The following is a 19985-nucleotide window of genomic DNA, read 5'->3' as shown; positions in this document are numbered from 1 at the left end:
AAATGGAGCATGGAAATTGCAAGAAAAAAATTTCTGAAAAAAGAAATTTGTTTATACCGAATATAAATTTGAGTACTAGGAAGTCTTTTCCGGAGGTATTTGTATGGCGTGTAGCCTTGTGCGGAAGTGAAATGTCAGACAAAAAGACCATAGAAACTTTCGAAATGTGCTATAGAAGAATCACGAAGATCAGGTGGGTAGATCGAGTAACTAATGAAGAGTTATTGAGTACAATAGAGGAATAAAAGAAATCAGTCGCACAGCTTGACCAAAAGAAGAAGTCGGTTGATAGCACACAACCTAAGGCATCAATATCTCTTCAATATGGTATTGGTTTGGAAGGTGGGTAGTAAAATATGGATAGGGGCTTGAGCACCAATCTCATACCTGTTTCATACCGCGCCTGTGTTATGGGTTATGTGCTGCCTCAGTACTCACGGCTTGCAGGTAATTACTATTATTTAGTTTTCCAATTTACGTTACCGCTGTCGGGCGGCATGGGGAAACCGTTGTTAAGAAGTTTATGTAAGTAATCCCTCACAGTATGTGGTGTCTCTTTCCGTCTTTACCACATTTTACATATCTTATGATTCTGATAATATCCGGTGTCCGGTCGTGATGTTGGTTTTTCGGATTTTTCTAGGTCCTTCATTTTATTCTTTTGAGACGGAACCTTTGTTCCATGACAGTAGGGTGAGGATGACCTCAGATGGTTAAGTGATTTCGTTTATAAGCAATATCCGGTTGTCTTTTTAATGTACAGGGCTATTACAAATGATTGAAGCGATTTCATAAATTCACTGTAGCTCCATTCATTGACATATGGTCACGACACACTACAGATACGTAGAAAAACTCATAAAGTTTTGTTCGACTGAAGCCGCACTCCAGGTTTCTGCCGCCAGAGCGCTCGAGAGCGCAGTGAGACAAAATGGCGACAGGAGCCGAGAAAGCGTATGTCGTGCTTGAAATGCACTCACATCAGTCAGTCATAACAGTGCAACGACACTTCAGGACGAAGTTCAACAAAGATCCACCAACCGCTAACTCCATTCGGCGATGGTATGCGCAGTTTAAAGCTTTTGGATGCCTGTGTAAGGGGAAATCAACGGGTCGGCCTGCAGTGAGCGAAGAAACGGTTGAACGCGTGCGGGCAAGTTTCACGCGTAGCCCGCGGAAAATTGGCTCATGCCAGAACTGGAGACAGACAGCGCCGACTTTATCTTTCAACAGGATGGTGCTCCACCGCACTTCCATCATGATGTTCGGCATTTCTTAAACAGGAGATTGGAAAACCGATGGATCGGTCGTGGTGGAGATCATGATCAGCAATTCATGTCATGGCCTCCACGCTCTCCCGACTTAACCCCATGCGATTTCTTTCTGTGGGGTTATGTGAAAGATTCAGTGTTTAAACCTCCTCTACCAAGAAACGTGACAGAACTGCGAGCTCGCATCAGCGATGCTTTCGAACTCATTGATGGGGACATGCTGCGCCGAGTGTGGGAGGAACTTGATTATCGGCTTGATGTCTGCCGAATCATTAAAGGGGCACGTATCAAACATCTGTGAATGCCTAAAAAAACTTTTTGAGTTTTTGTATGTTTGTGCAAAGCATTGTGAAAATATCTCAAATAATAAAGTTATTGTAGAGCTGTGAAATCGCTTCAATCATTTGTAATAACCCTGTATTTGATTTCATTTTAGAAATTTTAGCTGTATAGTACATTAACTGAAATTTTTTAAACTTGAGGATCCCCTCCCACAGTCTTGTAGTATGTTATTTTCATTATTTCAGTTTACACCAGATGATGGAATTTTAAGTGTTCAGAAATTGGTCGTGGTCGTGTGCGAAAAAGAAAGGATTGTTGATTCAGTAACTGTTGCACGGTTTTCCCATTAACAAGAAAAGAAAAAAAAAATACTGTAAGCAGTTTCAAACGGCTGTAGGTAGCAACAGTTATGGAGAGATGAATAGCCTTGCTCAAGATAGACTAGCGTGAACTGCTTCATCAAAACAGTGTTATCACTGAAGACGACGATGACGACGACAACAACAAGAACAACAAAAACAACGCAACAGCTCTCTCTACTGTCACTTCCAAAGACCGTCGCATTTTCTAGTCTAGAAGATATATCTAAAATGTTGCTGACATGGTTCTAGGAAATAATCGCGTGAGGAAATATCAATATGAGTGAAAATGAAATTAAGCTGATGAAGGCTTAAAATGGCGAGAGTCAGTAGGGACCGTCAGAGGACGAGATTTTCTTGCTAGTAACACTGAGATTCAGCGTTCAGTTACCGGTGAGCGTCTCAAATTATCAGGGTCCATGCAACCTTATGAGACAAAATGAGAAGCTACGTGATTAAATGGGCAACTAAACCTACTACAGCCAACCTGCGGAGTTGACGTCTAATCGTAACGCTTATACCCGTGTGAAAATCACACATGTAATTAACTGCACTGAAGAAAAAAAATCGCAACAGTGAAAGCAACACAACATTTAAATAATTGCAATTGAGGAAAAAAAATCGCAATACGAAAAGCAGCTGTGCGACATAAACGAAAGTTGGTAGATGTGTTTCTACATCCGAAAGACGACGTTTATTCAGATTTCGCACAATGCGCGTAAGAGTGGCACTACTAGCACCACCATTAGGATGCAAATTAGGTTTACTTTAAACAAATGCTGCAACGGTCGTGAGCGATGGTTACCTTTGAGACTGGATGTGGTGAGTTGACGTTAGTTGAGAATGTCTTGAAAGGGACAAAGGCGCCACTATCAACAGCTCACTGAGTTTGAACGAGGTCTTATAATAGAGCTGCTACGAGAAGCTGAATGCAGAAAGACTTGAGAGGAATGTAGCCACCCTACACGATAGCTGACAGCGCTTCTCACGAGAATGTAGGGTCGCAAGAAGACCGGCCACGTGGTCTAACGAGATGGAAAACAATCCTACCTGGTGTATGATTCTAGCGTATCATACTGCATCTGCAGCAGCAATCTGAGCAGCAGTTGGCACCACAGACAAAACGAACTGCTACAAATCGGTTACATCAAGGACAGCTCCAAACCAGACACCCTGTAGTGTGCATTCCACTGACTCCAAACTAGCGTCATTTGCGGCTTCATTGGTGTCAAGCAGAAGCTCATTAGAGGGCAGGTGGAGGTTATAAAGGCACATTTGCATGCCGAGCGTGAGTTTCCGCGGAAACGCGAAATATTAATTAAATAAATAATCAGTGACAAATAAATAAAGCCTATGGCACACAACTGCAGCGCTGTGTCGCTGATAAAACAAAAGCACAATTACGTTACTCTTATGTTTGATTAAGAAAGAGAGAGCTCAGGTTGAAGTGGTGCGAGAAGCACGTATTTTATTTTATTGTCTGGCACACCGCCATATTTCATGTTATAGAAGAATACTGCGAGTTGCAACCACACTAGGCACTCGATTCTGTAAAGAATTATATTTATAAAAGTAAGTAGGATTATGAACTGTAGGCTTATTCATTGAATATATCTGATTTAACTAACTGTGTAACTTTTTTATGTTTAGTAGACAATCACCTCTGTACGACGTATTGGCATGGCTGGCAAATTATTGTAATATTGAGATTTAGATTATGAGTCCGCACCTACCGCAGCAGTCTTTGGAAACGATTTAATTACGAAGTCCGATTATTCAGTTTTATTTCACGGTCAACTACGAGTAACATTGCCTTTACGAAAAAGCCATTGTCAAGCGTCTGATATCGAATAATTAAACGTCCACGTTCCAGATAAGCAAATACAATTGCAATCACAATCACCATCATACAGATAGAATAATTAACATATTTAAAACAATATATTTTTATTTATTTATTTTATTTATTTTATAAGGTGTGTTGTTCTTTCTAATGAAAGCTGGTTCTGCCTCGGTGCCAGTGATGGCCGTGTGTTTTATTAGGAGGAGAAGGCCAGTTGACGGCCTGCAACCGACCTATCTGCATGTTGGACACACTGGACTTTCATCTGGAGTTATGCTCTGGGATGCCATTTCGTATTACAGCAGGAGCACTCTTGTGGTTATGCCAAGCATCTTGACTTCAAAATTGGAAACCGGTCTGGTGATTTGGGCTGTTGTGCTTTCGTTCATGAACAGCACTGTGGGGAATTTTTTCAGCGGGACACCGCTCGCCGACGTACAGCTGTTGTAACTCAACATGCTCTACAGAGTGCCAACATGTTGCCTTGGCCTGATCGACCACCGCATCTGTCTCCAATCGAGCACATACGCGACATCATCGGACGATTACTCAGCGTCATCCACAAACAGCGTTAACCATAACTGTACTGACCAACCTAGTGTAACAGACATTTGTGCACGTCTGCATGATTGCATTCAACATTCTGACGATGTACCAGCATTCCACATTTGTAATGGCTTGCCTAACGCTTACATTAACCCGTGATCTTGCAGTGTTAATCAATTAAATACGAGTATGTTACGTAGAGAAATGTATTCCCGAAATTTCATTACTTTGCATTGATTATTTTTTGGTGTTGCGATTTTTTTTCCTTCAGTGTATGACCCACTCCGCATATGTTGAGCTGTTGTGAAGTAAGGGGAGTCAACAGGTTGTCTAAGAATTTCGCTCACTAGACTCATGGGTAAAAAAGGGGCTTAACCTTGCTTGCAGACACGGATATCATCACTATTTTGGCCAATTGGTGGGGGAGGGAGGGAGTTAACTATTGACGTATTTATGAGGAAAATCTGTTGTGGATGTGTCACATACATTTCGAAGATGGCGACGACGGCTGTGGTGATGATACGTATGAAAGAGAACCGGAGTGTAATGTAGAGTAGCTCACTGCCCATATAACAGTGGGCGGGGCAAACTCGTATCACCATCCAGCGTTGTCTTTGAACCAGTGGTCGACTACCTCGTGTGCTATAAGACGACTCTGCTTCGAAGTTTAACTTTGTTTTCAGCTCAAAAATACTCTTACATCGCGATTTATTTCAGTTGCAGTTACAAAATAATTCAAGAGATCATAAATTGTTTCGCCCGATTGGGGCCGTTGTATCTACGCTTACGGCCCTTTTAAAATTACTGAAGGATAGACAGCTAAGAAGGAGGCAGTGGGGTGAGGCTCACAAGGAAGCAGGGTAAGCTTTCAGCCAATCCCACGAGACCTGTAGCTACACCAACCACTTGAGGTTGCCAGATCTTCACCCGACTCTCTACGAGACTTGCTGCTTGCACAATGTTTCAGGCAGCTTGCCGTCCTGTGGAAGCATTCGTTCCTCGCTGAGTTTTAGTTTGTTTTCTTCGTTACAGTTTTCTGTTGTTTATTGTGTTATACTGAACGATGTCAGATGCAAGTTCGTCGAATATTGTTTCCTGCACATGTTCTACTTCTCTCTCTTTTGCCTACGCGTTTGATATACAAGATCAGTCGAGGGAAATGGTTTGCGCCTTAAATGCCTACATATACAGCAAGTGTTCTTGATAGTATGGCAGCCATTCTGCTGTTGTTGAGAAGACGCCTACATGACAAAGCGAAAGGAGAAGATGATTGGCTTTAACGACAAAACGTCAAAGTAAGAGCTGAATTTAAAAAAAAAGAGAAATGATGGAGATTATGGATGTAATATCGATCCATCATGACAGTTCTCCATATATGAAATCGATGAGCTGTATAAACATATGAGCGTGCAGTTATTATGCTGTCGCCCTTTCAACCCAATAGGAATGATCTTGACCAAATTAGAGATTACGTTACCAGTACTAATAAAAGGAAGGGTGTCTACTGACGAGGCACTAAGCGAAGAAGCTGTTGGAGAAATCACCCCTGAAGATTACAAGAAAGCCACCAGAAACATGCAGCGCACCATTGTAAAAGCAGTCCACACAAAGATATTAAAAATATTCGTTACAGGAAATGACGCGTCATAAAATAACGACAGTGGCAGTATCAATTCAAGAATCTGGATAGCGTTAAGAGTAATTTCATTCGAGTTTCTCTATTGCTCGCACAAGGAAGACGCACAGAGGGTTCAGCTGAATGTGTAGTGTGTGCAGTCTAAGTATCTGCAGAGCGAAATTATATTTTCTCTAGTTTTGATTATTAATAAGGAGGCTTTTATCAGCAACTGAGTCCGAATGAAGTTTATCCCAGGAACTCGGTCTTAATCGCACAAAATAAATCCAATTCGCTGTGTGAGTTGTAATTGTTGCGATAATGAGATAGTGCGTTTTGTTATCACTATTCCTCTTTCTTACAAAACAAAAAGATAATTTTCCTCACTATAATTAACAGGTATGATTTCTTGCAATGTTGAAGATCAGTAGAAAGTTTCATCAGTAAATGTAATATCAAGTTTTTTCAGCTCAAGAAACAGGTGACCGCCGAGGTTTTAAGGTGCGAGCACAACGTCATGCGTCACATTTAACTCAAATTATCTCCCACAGATTTCCGGTTTGGTGCAGATGAAAAAACTGATGACGTTTTGATATAATCTGTTCACCTAAGTCAAAAAATAAATAGTTTTCCCCTACATAGAGAATTCTGAAACTTTCCATATATCGATTTACAAATTTGTTGCCACATAAATTTAAAATGAAAACATAAGACATCTCTTTTATAGGACACTTACGAAATACAATTTCGGACAGTAGGTTTCACCGAGTTGACGCAGATGTGAGATTACGCATGCGGGGCATGCCAACTCTGCTGTACGCCTCCATGCGTTCCTGCCTGAGTGTCAATCCAAAAGGAATTTTGAACAGAGTTATACAGCTACATAACTAATCCACAATTAACCATACAGAAAAAGGCAGATGGTACATTATACAATTGCTAGTCATTCCCATTCCTGTTCCTCTCCCAAATAGAGCTAGGGAGAAACGACCGCCTACATGCTTCTGTACGAGCCCTGATTTCTCATGTCTTCGCGGCCCTTAGGTGACTTCTATGTTGATGGCAGCGGGATCGTTCTGCAGTCTGTCCCAAATGCTGGTTCCCTGAACTTCCTCTACAGGGGTTCCCAGAAGGAGGAGGAGATTACTGTTTAACGTCCCGTCGACAACAAGGTCATTAGAAACGGAGCACAAGCTCGGATTAGGAAAGGATGGGGAAGGAAATCGGCCGTGCCCTTTCTAAGGAACCATCGCAGCATTTGCCTGAAGCGATTTAGGGAAATCACGGAAAACTTAAATCAGGATGGCCAGACGTGGGATTGAACCGTCATCCTCCCGAATGCGAGTCCAGTGTGCTAACCACTGCGCCACCTCGCTCGGTAGGGGTTCCCAATACGGTTCATAGTGCTTCTTCTTCTTTGGCCTATGTTTCTCATCGGAGCAGGGTCGGCGTTATTACTAACGGATTTGTCACGGTTTTAAGTGATGGCCGGATGGCCTTCCTGCCACCATTCCTTTACCTCCCGGGATGGAATAGGTGTACCCCCCCCCTGTACCCCAACTGTCTGTGTGTAGTGCAATTTGTGTGAAATGCGAAGTGTGTATCTGAGGAGTGAACTGGGTACTAGCCCAGTATTCACCTTCAGGAATGGAGGAAACAGCCTAATAATCAAAACCAGACTGGCCGGCACATCGATCCCCATCGTCAATCCACCGGGTGGGTTCTATATGAACTCCTCCGTCCTGAAAGCGGCGCTTTAACACGCACGGGTATCCAGGCGGGTTATTTCAGTTCCATGTGCGTTTCTGTAGCATTCGGGTGTTGATCGAACCTACGATTAACAGATCTGAATTGCTACGATGTCCTCTCCTTTAAGCAGACCTGTTCGGGATCCCAAACACCGTAGTGGTACTCAAGGATCTAGTAAAATAAGACATAAAAATATTTAAAAAAACCTAGATATTCGAAACATAATTAAATACACACAACTAAAGTATCAAATACATTCCTTTAAGAGAAATGATTCTTTTCACAGGTTGAGCGAAATGTCTCACAACTAACAAGTAGGGAACCTTGCTATTTTAGTTTATTTTTAATTTTTATGTTTTATTTTTATGGATCCGAAGATGGTCCTAGCGCACAAAACTCATTTCGCAACTATGACCGACATATCTGAATAAAAATCCTTTCGGCTGTTAGGCCGCGACATTATAAAACACTAACGAAACTACGCAATCGACGTTTGGACCGTCTTTGTAGCCGTCCTATTCAGAGCAGTTAAACGGCTGCTCTCTATTTATGATTCACCCTGTATATAGACCGTCTTATTTTGTGTGACAGGTGACTACCGACGTCATATTCTGCTATGCCGTCGGACAGTTTGAAGTAAGGGTGCCTACGGAGGGGTATCCGCCTGTGCTATTCTAGCGGATGACTGCCAGACAACAACGTATCAGCAGTTTATACCAGAAGGATTTTATTCAAATTGACATTGGCCGTGGAAGCCTACGAACTTGTACATGACTAACATATATGTTACGTTTTGACTCTTTAACAGCTGATGCACTCGTCAGAGACCATACACTGATCAGCCAATTGTTATGACCACCCACTAAACACCCGGTATGGTCCACCTTTGGAACGGATAACAGTGGCAGCTCGCCGTGACATGGAAGCAGTTCAAATGGTTCAAATGGCTGTGAGCACTATGGGACTTAACATCTATGGTCATCAGTCCCCTAGAACTTAGAACTACTTAAACCTATCTAACCTAAGGACATCTATGGTCATCAGTGCCCTAGAACTTAGAACTACTTAAACCTAACTAACCTAAGGGCATCACACAACACCCAGTCATCACGAGGCAGAGAAAATCCCTGACCCCGCCGGGAATCGAACCCGGGAACCCAGGCGCGGGAAGCGAGAACGAAGCAGTAAGGCCTTGGTAGGTCGCTGGAGGAAGATGGCACCACATCCCCACACACAAGTCACCTCATTCCCTTAAAATCTGGGGAGGGAGCGATGAGCTCTGACTCCACGTTCAGTCACATCCCAGATGTGTTCGATCGGGTTCAGATCTGGCGAGCCAGCACATCAATTGGGACTCGCCACTGTATTCCTCGAACCACTCCATAACACTCCTGGCCTAGTGACCGGCGCATTATCTTGTTGAAAAATGCCGCTGCCGTCGGGAAACATCATCGTCATGAAGGGTGCACGTGGCCTGCAACTAGTGTACGATACTCCTTCGACCGTGATGGTGCCTTGCACGAGCTCCGCTACACCCATGGATGCCCACTTGAATGTTCCCTAAAGCATAATGAAGCCGCCGCCATCTTCTTTCTCTCCCACAGTAAAAGGTGTAAAGTAGCTGTTCCCCTGTAAGACGACGAATTTGTGCCCTTCCATTGGCATGGTGAAGAAGGTATCGGGATTCGTCAGACCATGCAACGCTCTGCAACTGCGCCAACGTCTAGTGCCGCTGGTCATGTGCTCATTTCAGTCTTAATTAGCGCCGTCGTGATGTTAACATTGGCACATGCGTGGGTCGTCGGCTTTGGAGGCCCATCGTTAGGAGTGTTGGGTGCACTTTGTTTTCAGACGCTCTTGCGTTCTGCCCAGCGTTAAAGTCTGTTGTTAGTTTTTCCACAGTTCGCACGCCTGGCCTGTCTTACAAGTCTGCCCAGCCTACGACGTCCGACATGTGTAATTGGTGGGTGGCCACCCAACCCCACGATGTCTAGACATCGGCACATGTTAGGGACACTCACCACAGCTCTCCTCGAACACTCGACAGTTTGTGCAGTTTGCAAAATGCTCGTGCCGAGCCTCCGGGCCATCACAATCTGTCCTAGGTCAATCGCAGTCATATCGCACGCATTCCCCATTCTACGCATGGTCAGCACTGATACTGCATACACCGTGCGTGAGTCTGACCAGCAGTCATTCCTCGCCAGGTGACGCTGCTGTCGCCTGGACGGGTTTATATCGACGGCAGATCGGTGGTCATACTATTCTGGCTAATCAGTGTATGTCTGCCCTTATAAAACTCCACAGATATGTTCTGACCTAGTGCAGTAAAAACTGATTGATCAATGGAAACATATCACCTTGTCGTCAGAATGAAGTTTCTTGTTACAGCAGGTCTATAGACGTGTACGTCGGCGCAGGGCAAACAGCTGCTCGAAACATGCAGCGCGCCACGAACGCAGCCCAGTGGATGCCACATTATGCTTTTTTGCAATATTTACTCGGGCACCCTGACAGCTGTAACTACGTGAACATTATTGCTGATCGGGCCTTTCCCGACTATACACAGGATGCCAACTCCGAGCTCACAAGCTAGTGGTCCATGATTTACGGGAATTGCATGGCATCCGTTGCCACATACCTCCGGAAACATACCAAGGACTTGCCGAATCGAACCCACAAAGAATCGCTGGTGTGTGGCGTTTCGAAGAAGGACCGACACACCTTTAACCATGTGCTCATAATGTTCTGTAAGATCGGTGGAGGCTGCTGCCACAGTGGAGGTTAATCATTTTATTAAGTGTAAATCGAAAGGTACTTGTAATTTACAAAGTTGTTGCTTGTCGTAAAAGTTAATAGTGCACAGATGCACAGCTTGTACTTATGACAGTTCAATAATGACATAATTATTTTCAGATAAGTACCTGAGTGATCCGTCGATATGTCTGGGAATGCGGACTGGAAGTCAGCCTCCACCATCTACGACTTCACGGCGAGAGACATCAAGGGCGAGGAGGTGTCCCTGGAGAAGTACCGAGGACACGTCTGCATCATCGTCAATGTCGCCTCCAAGTGCGGCCTCACTGCCACCAACTACAAAGTATGTCACATCCCGCCCTGTTAAGCGCGGTTGGTTGCTGACTCTGATTTTGATATTTCGGTGGATCGTTAAATCGTGCCACAGGACTACTGATTCCAGTCCCAAATTTTTCTTGCCATTGAATTCAACTACAGACATTTTTAGATCTTGATGTTAGCACCAACGCAAGTTCGTCAGATGCCATCATTCTCAGATTGGTTGAAGTAAAAGTTGTATATACATATATATATGGTACAAAAAGGTACGGCCAAACTTTCAGGAAACATTCCTCACACACAAATAAAGAAAAGATTTCCATGTTAGAGCTCATTTCAGTTTCTTCCACCTACGCTCATTGGAGCACGTTATCATGATTTCATACGGGATACTCTACCTGTGCTGCTAGAACATGTTCCTTTACAAGTACGACACAACATGTGGTTCATGCGCGATGGAGCTCCTGCACATTTCAGTCGAAGTGTTCGTACGCTTCTCAACAACGGATTCGGTGACCGATGGATTGGTAGAGGCGGACCAATTCCATGGCCTCCACGCTCTCCTGACCTCAACCCTCTTGACTTTCATTTATGGGGGCATTTGAAAGCTCTGGTCTACGCAACCCCGGTACCAAATGTAGAGACTCTTCGTGCTCGTATTGTGGACGGCTGTGATACAGTACGCCATTCTCCAGGGCTGCATCAGCGCATCAGGGATTCCATGCGACGGAGGGTGGATGCATGTATCCTCGGTAACGGAGGACAATTTGAACATTTCCTGTAACAAAGTGTTTGAAGTCACGCTGGTACGTTCTGTTACTGTGTGTTTCCATTCCATGATTAATGTGATTTGAAGAGAAGTAATAAAATGAGCTCTAACATGGAAAGTAAGCGTTTCCGGACACATGTCCACATAACATATTTTATTTCTTTGTGTGTGAGGTGTGAGGAATGTTTCCTGAAAGTTTGGCCGTATCTTTTTGTAACACCGTATATATATATATATATATATATATATATATATATATATATATATATATATAGGTGTGTGTGTATGTGTGTGTGTTTATGTTTGTGTGTGTGTTTTTGTGCTTGAGTGAGTGAGAGAGGGAGAGAGAGAGAGAGAGAGAGAGAGAGAGAGAGAGAGAGCGAGATCGAATGTGGGTGACAGCTGTAGAAAATACGGGGGGGGGGGGTTTAAACAATAATAACAGACCAATTTTATAATTAACAGAGATATTTGTGAATGAATTAGGTGGTACTGGTCACTGATACAATATTGTTTAACAACATTCACAAGACACTGAAGACAGTTTGATATTTACCTTTTATTTATTTTATATTCTTTTTATTGCACCAGTTCACTGGTGTGCGAACCTGAACAATAATTTCTCCATCATGTACTATTGCTGCATTACAGCGGCACCTGCAGATGGCGAATTAAAGCTTATATACATCTGATTACGACTAATGACGAATAAAAGCCGAATATATCTGATGTTCTTTGATGGCGTACTAGAACTGAACAATGTGTTCATCGTGTCATTCTACGGAGAGAGGGAGACAAAGGAAAGAAGGCACAGATGATATCATCTGTAGTCTCTGTAATCTTAGACTGAAGTTACTCATTGATATTCTCTTTAATATTTATTGAAAAATTAGCGATCTACTTCGTAGTTACCATGGAAGCTAAAAATAACGAAGGATTTCGCGACTCGTATTGTAGAACTTTAGAACAACTCGTAAAGTATTTCAGTATAACATTTTGTGCCTTTCTGCTAAAAAAAGTATGAATGCACTTACACGCGTATAATGGCAACAATATCTAAGAATACTTCTAAAACAATGGTTGATATGCTCTTCAGTACTTCCATAGGTGATCCTAATATTCTGTCATCAAAACAACCCGACTGGATGACGTGGCGAGAGTTTGGAACTCGCGCCGTGAGCGATAGCGAGGCTCGAGCTACATAGAAACAAAGGGATAACTTTGTGCAATATTAGGATTCATTCAAACGTAAATGACAAATGAAAGAGTACTATTCAACTGAAAGGAGAAGGAGCGGTATGAAAGCTCAATTTCAGGTCGACAAGAGACAAGTAAACAATGACTTGCATATTGGCTGTATTGGTTTTCCACGACAGCGCCATATTTAATCCTTAATATAAACAAATACCGCAACAGATCACGATGTTCGTATAGCACTGTCTATATTAGTCTATTATGCTGCGTTTCGAGCACCTGGGGCTCATCGTTAGGGAAAAAATCTGTTAAAAACTACTAAAGACTACTTACATTAACAAATTACCACAAACTGAATTCATGCGGGTCTACTGCAGTCTCCCAAACCAACGTAACTCTGTACATTTCACGGTAATTTGCAAGGCAATAATTGTAATAAGTACAGTTCAGTCACGATCCCTTTTGAATGTTCTACTTTCCAACACAGTTCATCACAGTAGGATCGCATGGTATTCTCTACCTGTTCGATATGTAGGTGCGTTCAGGCATTCTTGACATATCTTGCTTTCACTGTTTCTCGATCAGGTTTCCTTTTCACACCAGTGCAAAAACTCCCCTTAAATGTCATAACATTCTGTAGTTCTAATTGCCCAGTTTCGTGGATCGCCACTAAGCTTCACTTCTGCTACCAACACTTTCTCTCTTTCAGGTAATTCTACAGAAAATAACACTTTGCATGGTTTCATAAAATTTACAAAATGTATGTTACCCACTTGATTGTGGTATGGCCTTCCTAATGGCAAAACAGTGGATTTCAGTGCGTTTGTAAGTTACTGATTTTAATTCCTTGACTCCCATGATTTTAATTTCCGTGGTTTGTTGACCTATCTGTGTCTCTAAAAGCTTTGTTTTCGCCTTGGACGTTGCCTTTCGCTGCCGATGCAGTACTGACAAATTTGTCATCGTTGCATTTTCGAAGTCTTTTTCAACCTCGCTTTAGTGACTGTCTAAACGTGATCAATCTGATCATTTAACGTAATCTCAGACTGCTTCAGTTTTGTTCAGCCCTCGTTAGTTACAGGGAGTTGTTTGTCATTTACAATTTCGGTTTTACGATGTACTTCCTCATTGGAATTTTGATAGAATGCTTCTTGATACTCAAGTTTATCTTTGCCCGCGAAAGGCAAAGGTCCCGAGTTCGAGTCTCGGTCGGGCACACAGTTTTAATCTGCCAGGAAGTTTCACTTTTTTTTTTACTTATGCTATCCAATCCCATTTAGAAATGACATTGACGCAGCCGTGATGCATCGGAGAGACGCGACAGCACTCACGTGTATTAGCTACTTAAAATTCCATAATATAACACGTATGTTACGCTAATACAGTGTATTGAAGTCACTACACTTGCGAAATTTATATCGAAAATCAATGGGATTGGGAGGGAGACAGGAGAAACAAGTCAGTACTTGCACTATAACCTTCACTTCAATGACGAAGTAGTTGGGGGTGGGTTGAGTACCATATGGAGGAGACACTGCTTTTGATAATGCTGCCCACTGCTAGACACACACCATATCGGCATACACATCACGCGCCATAAAGTAGAAATAACGCAAAATGAAACACAGTAAGTTTATCTATGACTTCAATAATATACGTTTTACAAAAGGTACAGTGTATTTTGTGATGGCTGGTTATTAGTTTAATAGAGTAAACAACATTTGGAATCGTAAATAATGCATTCAATTTTAGCATTGTCCATATACAGGGTGGAGAAAAATTGTGTCACGAAATTTTAACCCTGGATAGCTGATGCCTGTAGGAACCAAAATTACTAATGTTGTGTAGGTCGACAACGCTCAATTTTTAAACTACGGGAACTTGGCGCCACGTGCTCCGATTGGCCGTGGGGTTGCCCTGTTGATGTTCGTCGGTTGACGGGCAGCGCTATGGTTGTCGGTTCATACATGAACATTCCTCGCCACGTCGCTTCCACAACGTTATACACACACGTGTCGACTAGGTCTTGCTTGCTGTTTGTCTCCACCTCACGTCAGAGGCATTCGCACGTAAGCTTCGCTTCGGAGCGCACACACGTCACCTGCGATTTAGCCATACAGTAAGCGTGGCGGCACAGTATTCGTTTGAAGAATGACGAGATATGGTTTTCGTTTACGGACTAGTCGACGGTAATGCGCATGACGCTCGGCTGTTGTATGAGGAACAGCAAGACACCACCCACACCCACAAACGTTTACAGCACATCACCGGCGACTTGGCGAAACAGGCTCGTTAGGGGGATATCATGGTGATGCTGTAAGACCTCGAACACGACGGGATGCTGCATTTGAACAGACTGTTCTCGAGCGATTCGGGGAAGCACTGAAACGTCCTCTTAGAAATACTAATGAATTACTGTGCTGGTAAACCCCTTACGATATTTGATTTTCAAACAGCTGAGCAAAACTGAACGTGCTCAGACATTTCTCTCTTTACTTATTCTGACCATCACTAAACTGACAGAAAATATTTTTAGCGCAACGCAATCTGACTTTCAATAATCCATACAAAAGAATGGCCCTGACTAACATTAACCTATACCCTTCACAAATCACTTACCTCACAAAAATCTTCGTTACTCGAACTACTGCAATACAGCGAGCGCCACTATTGCCAGCTAAATAAAAGATTCAAACTACTGAAGGCACTAACTACTGATAGGCATAGTTAGCAAATGAAAGATTTTGATAGAGAACAAACAATGTATTTACATTAATAGTGTTCAAAAGTCATAATATATATAGCAGTTCATGACATCCAGTCTTACAAATTTACTGTCTCTGATGGACACACGTCCAGATCACCCGCTCTCAAAACTCCGCCATTTCTCTCCCCACATCCACCACTGCTGGCGGCTCCCCTCCAACTGCGCAACGCTACGCGCTGTTAACAGCCAACTGCCCAACACTACAATAGCATATACTCCAACAATGCAAACCAATGACAGCCTTCACACAGCACAGTCAGTGATTTTCATATAGAGCGCTACGTGGCGTTACCAACATAACAACCTAAACAGCCTACTTACAGCACCTACGACAAGTACTGGAGCGGTTGGAAACGACATGGCGGTCACTCATCGGTTAGTGTGGAAGGTTTTGAGGGATGACTGCCAACGTCCATTTAGTTTCCACCCTGTCCAAGACCTAAATCCTGTGGCGGGCTATGAACACAAGCTAGGTTTTTGCCGGTGATTTCTGCGACGTGTTGCACGAGATTCCGACTTCCCCGCCACAGTGTTGTTTACCGACGAGAGCACTTACCATCGGGATGGCCTTTACAACATTCGAAACGTTCATTAATGGGCAAGGGGAAATCCTCACGTCATGTACGTCCACGGACACCAGGAACGATTTTCACTCAACATTTTGTCATGTATTGTGGGTGACCATCTGATTGCGCCGGTCCGTCTATCTCCTCGCCTTACTGGGGCAAATTACCCTCACTTTCTGCAAAAAACTCTACCGGACCTGCTGGAAGATGTTATCCTGGACATACAGCCACGCATGTGGTTGCAGCATGATGGGGCGCCCGCACATAACAGTCGTGCTGTACGCGGATATTTAAATGAACTTTTCGACGGCCAGGTAACTGGCAGTGGTGCTCGTAGAATATGACCCCCGCGATCACCAGACCTCACGCCACTGGAATTTTTCCCGTGGGGATTCTTCACGGTTCTAATTCACCCACTAGGACGCGATCCACCTAGAAACGAAGAGGAATTAATGAATCGCATTAAGAGCTCGGCAAAACACCGTTCGACGTTACCAAGCCTGCGTCACGTCAGAGGGTGGCCGGTTCGAGCACCTGCTTTAAGTAAACAATGCCCCAGCTGCAAAAAAAAGCCCATTTTTAGGACCGACACAATCTGTAAAAGACTTTCTGTACGGGAACTAACAGCTGTTGACGGATTTCTTCGTAGTTCGTCTTATCATGAAACTACAATGGATGTGTCGGGACCCCGGCGGATTCGCCCCCAGGGTCCCCAGAGTGGAAGGCTGAAGCGTGCGGGCCGCCTTGGATACATCGCAATCTCCGGCAGGCAAATCATGCGGGGTCATGCATTGTCCAGAGCATCCGGCAACAGGGCAATCCCGCGGCCAATCGGAGCTCGTGGCGCCAAGCTTCCATAATTTAAAAATTGTGCATTGTCGACCTATACAACATTAGTACTTTTGGTTTCTACTGGCATCAGGTATCCAGGGTTAAAATTTCGTGACATAATTTTCTCCACCATGTATATATTGTAGAAAGCAGAAGTGAAATAATATGATTAACTGAAATGTAAGACCTGAGCACTAGATGGTTCAACTTCAACTCATGTACCTAACAAGTATATCTTGGCTGTAATTAGCTTCCTTGTGTATACTTTGAGTATTTACTAATGTGCACAGTGACCTGTAATAGTGGGAGCTACTATATTATTCAACTGCACGTTGTGCACGCATTGACAGCCAGCTGATTTTGGACGTATTTGATCAACGCCTGTTATCTCACATTGAATATTCCAATTTACCTTCTGCCGGCGTTAGCATGCTGGTCTGTGAAATGCGAACAGATTCTAGAAAATAGAACGGATAGAGGAGCGGGTTTCATTCACAGGTTGGAGAATAAGAATATGGAACGGCAGTTCCACTTTTTATGTAAATGATTATTGATATCAGCAGTCCACGTGTGAGGGAGAGTTTGGCTTTACGAATCAAAAGTACTTAATTGTGCGTAGTACCATCGAGTGAACGCTTCCACCGACCAGAACTACGCTAGTTACAAAAACACTCGAGTCCAATTATCTCGCTATCATGTAGTCTCACGCCTTTACAGTCATTGCTACTTAAATCATCCGACTGTTGCAACAGCTTCAACACGTATTACTGTCCAATAGGTGTGATTCCAGACAAGTCATTGCTTTCGTGGCGCTGTTAAACATTAACCATACAAAGCCAACCTATGATACCCATTACAGCATTGTGAAAGCTGGCTATCAAATAATTGTGGGACAACTTGGCTACCGTTACACGTAGCGATGGCGTAATTCTGCAGAACTTTTGCCTGTCCCAAACTAGCGTTTTCCGGTGACTGTTTATTAGAGCTTCCCTCCACAAGCTATGTCCGTGACTGCTCACCACCGACTCTCAAAGACGAGCTAGCGAGACACGTCTTGTCTTTAGGGACTCTTTTAACTGTTGCACATCTTTGGTCTACATACTGTCCCCAACCAGGTATCAGTGTTGCTCTCTCTCTATCTAATATACACTGAAGAGGCAAAGAAATTGGTTCACCTGCCTGACATTGTGTAGGCCCCAGCAAGCGCGCAGAGGTGACGCAACACAACGTGGCATGGACTCGACTAATGTCTGACGTAATGTTGGAGGGAATTGACACCAAGAATCCTGCAGCACTGTCCATAAATCCGTAAGAGTACGATGGGGTGGAGATGTCTTCTGAACAACACGTTGCAAGGCATCCCAGATATGCTAACTAATGTTCATGTCTGGGGAGTTTGGTGAGCAGCGGAAATGTTTAAACTCAGAAGTATGTTCCTGAAGCTACTCTGTAGAAATTCTGGACGTGTGGTATGTCGCATTGTGCTGGTGGAATTGTCGAAACACACAATGGGCATAAATGAAAACCAGTGATCAGACAGCATGCTTACGTACGTGTGACCTGTCTGAGTCGTATCTAGACGTATCAGGGGTCCCATATCGCTCCAGCTGCACTCGGAGCCCGACACCATTACAGAGCCTCCACCAGCTTCAACAGTCCCCCGCTGTCATGCAGGGTCCACGGATTCATGAGGTTGTCTCCATACCCCTACTCGTGAAGCCACTATATACAATTTGAAACGAGACTCTTCCGACCAGGCAACACGTTTCCAGTCACCAACAGTCCGTTGTCGGTGTCGACTGGCCCAGGCGAGGCATAAACTCAGTGTCGTGCAGTCATGATTGGGTATACGAGTGAGCTTTCGGCTCCAAAAGCTCATGTCGATGATGTTTCGTTGAACGGGTCGCATGCTGACACTTATTGATGGCCCAGCATTGACATCTGCAGCAATTTGCGGAAGGGTTGCATTTCTGTCACGTCGAACGGTTCTCTCCAGTCATCGTTAGTTCCGTTCTTGTAGGATCTTTTTCCGGTGGCAGCGATGTCGGAGATTTGATGTGTTACCGAATTCCTGATACTCACGGTACTCTCGTGAAATGGTCGTACGGGAAAATGTCCCCTTCCTCGTTACCTAGGAGATGCTGTATCCCATTGTTCATGCGCCGACTACAACACCATGCGGCAGTAACCATTCTAACAACTGCGACAGACATTTGTTGTCTTATATAAGCGTTGGCGACCGCAGCGCCGTATTCTTTCTATTTACATTTCTCTGTATTTGAATACGCATGCCTATACCAGTTTCTTTGGCGCTTCAGTGAACATTAAGTTGTACCTCTAGCAACATTTGTTTGTTTCTACGACACATACTACTACTTAAGTACCAAATCCTCCCGCAGTTAATAAACATGATTTTAAGTATAATGGTCAGTATGAAATAAAATTAATTTCACCATTTACACACAGAATAGAAATTGCAATTAAATAATTACAGTAATCGCCTTCAGATGGCAACGGCTCAGAAGGGCTCCGCCTCGGGTGTTTCCCGGTTCAGTTAGTCTGTCCCTAGATGCCGTGAACATTCTCGACTCTGAAACTGACACTTAGTAGTTTCTGTCTTGTGATAAACTAACTCGCTGATTATGCATGTAAAGAACGAAAAATAAATTTGGGATATTATGAAGAAGGTAAGTGAAGTGAGTCGTTATAAGTTGAGTTTGAATTTAATAAATTCCTGAAAGGAGGAAGTTAAAACAAAGCTTTCGATTATCTCGGGTGGGTTCGAAGAGCAAAAATTGCATTAAGTATGGCTGTCTTTTTTGTCAGTACTGTCATACTGTTCTTAACCGAAGTAGTGACATTCTAATACAAACTCCTATTGCTGGACTGCCAGAAGGATTTGAAGATTTGAATCACTGGCCTCCAGAACAAAAGTGCAGCACTACGATCACTGCTCACCATATACAGTCTGAGTAGCGTCGTATAGCTTCTTCTGTAGTGCTCTCTCTCTCTCTCTCTCTCTCTCTCTCTCTCTCTCTCTCTCTCTCTCTTGTATGCCATTCTGCAATGCACGGTGTATGTTACCATACTACGATACACACAATCTGTTAGTATATTT

At 43.5% G+C, this 19985-nt stretch overlaps 1 protein-coding gene across 1 annotated transcript in view; it reads left to right on the top strand.

The window, feature by feature from the left end:
- LOC124623336 (phospholipid hydroperoxide glutathione peroxidase-like) overlaps positions 1-19985 on the top strand; it is a 41991-nt gene that overhangs the window by 1057 nt on the left and 20949 nt on the right. Inside the window, exon 2 of the mRNA XM_047149029.1 lies at positions 10582-10765. Within this exon, the coding sequence (XP_047004985.1) occupies positions 10607-10765 (159 nt within the window). The 5' untranslated portion in view covers positions 10582-10606. The remainder of the gene's footprint in view (positions 1-10581; positions 10766-19985) is intronic.

The sequence above is a fragment of the Schistocerca americana genome, chromosome 1, assembly GCF_021461395.2.
Source record: "Schistocerca americana isolate TAMUIC-IGC-003095 chromosome 1, iqSchAmer2.1, whole genome shotgun sequence".
NCBI lineage: Eukaryota > Metazoa > Arthropoda > Insecta > Orthoptera > Acrididae > Schistocerca > Schistocerca americana.
Note: the sequence above shows the minus strand (reverse complement) of the source record. Positions and strands in the feature narration are given on the sequence as shown.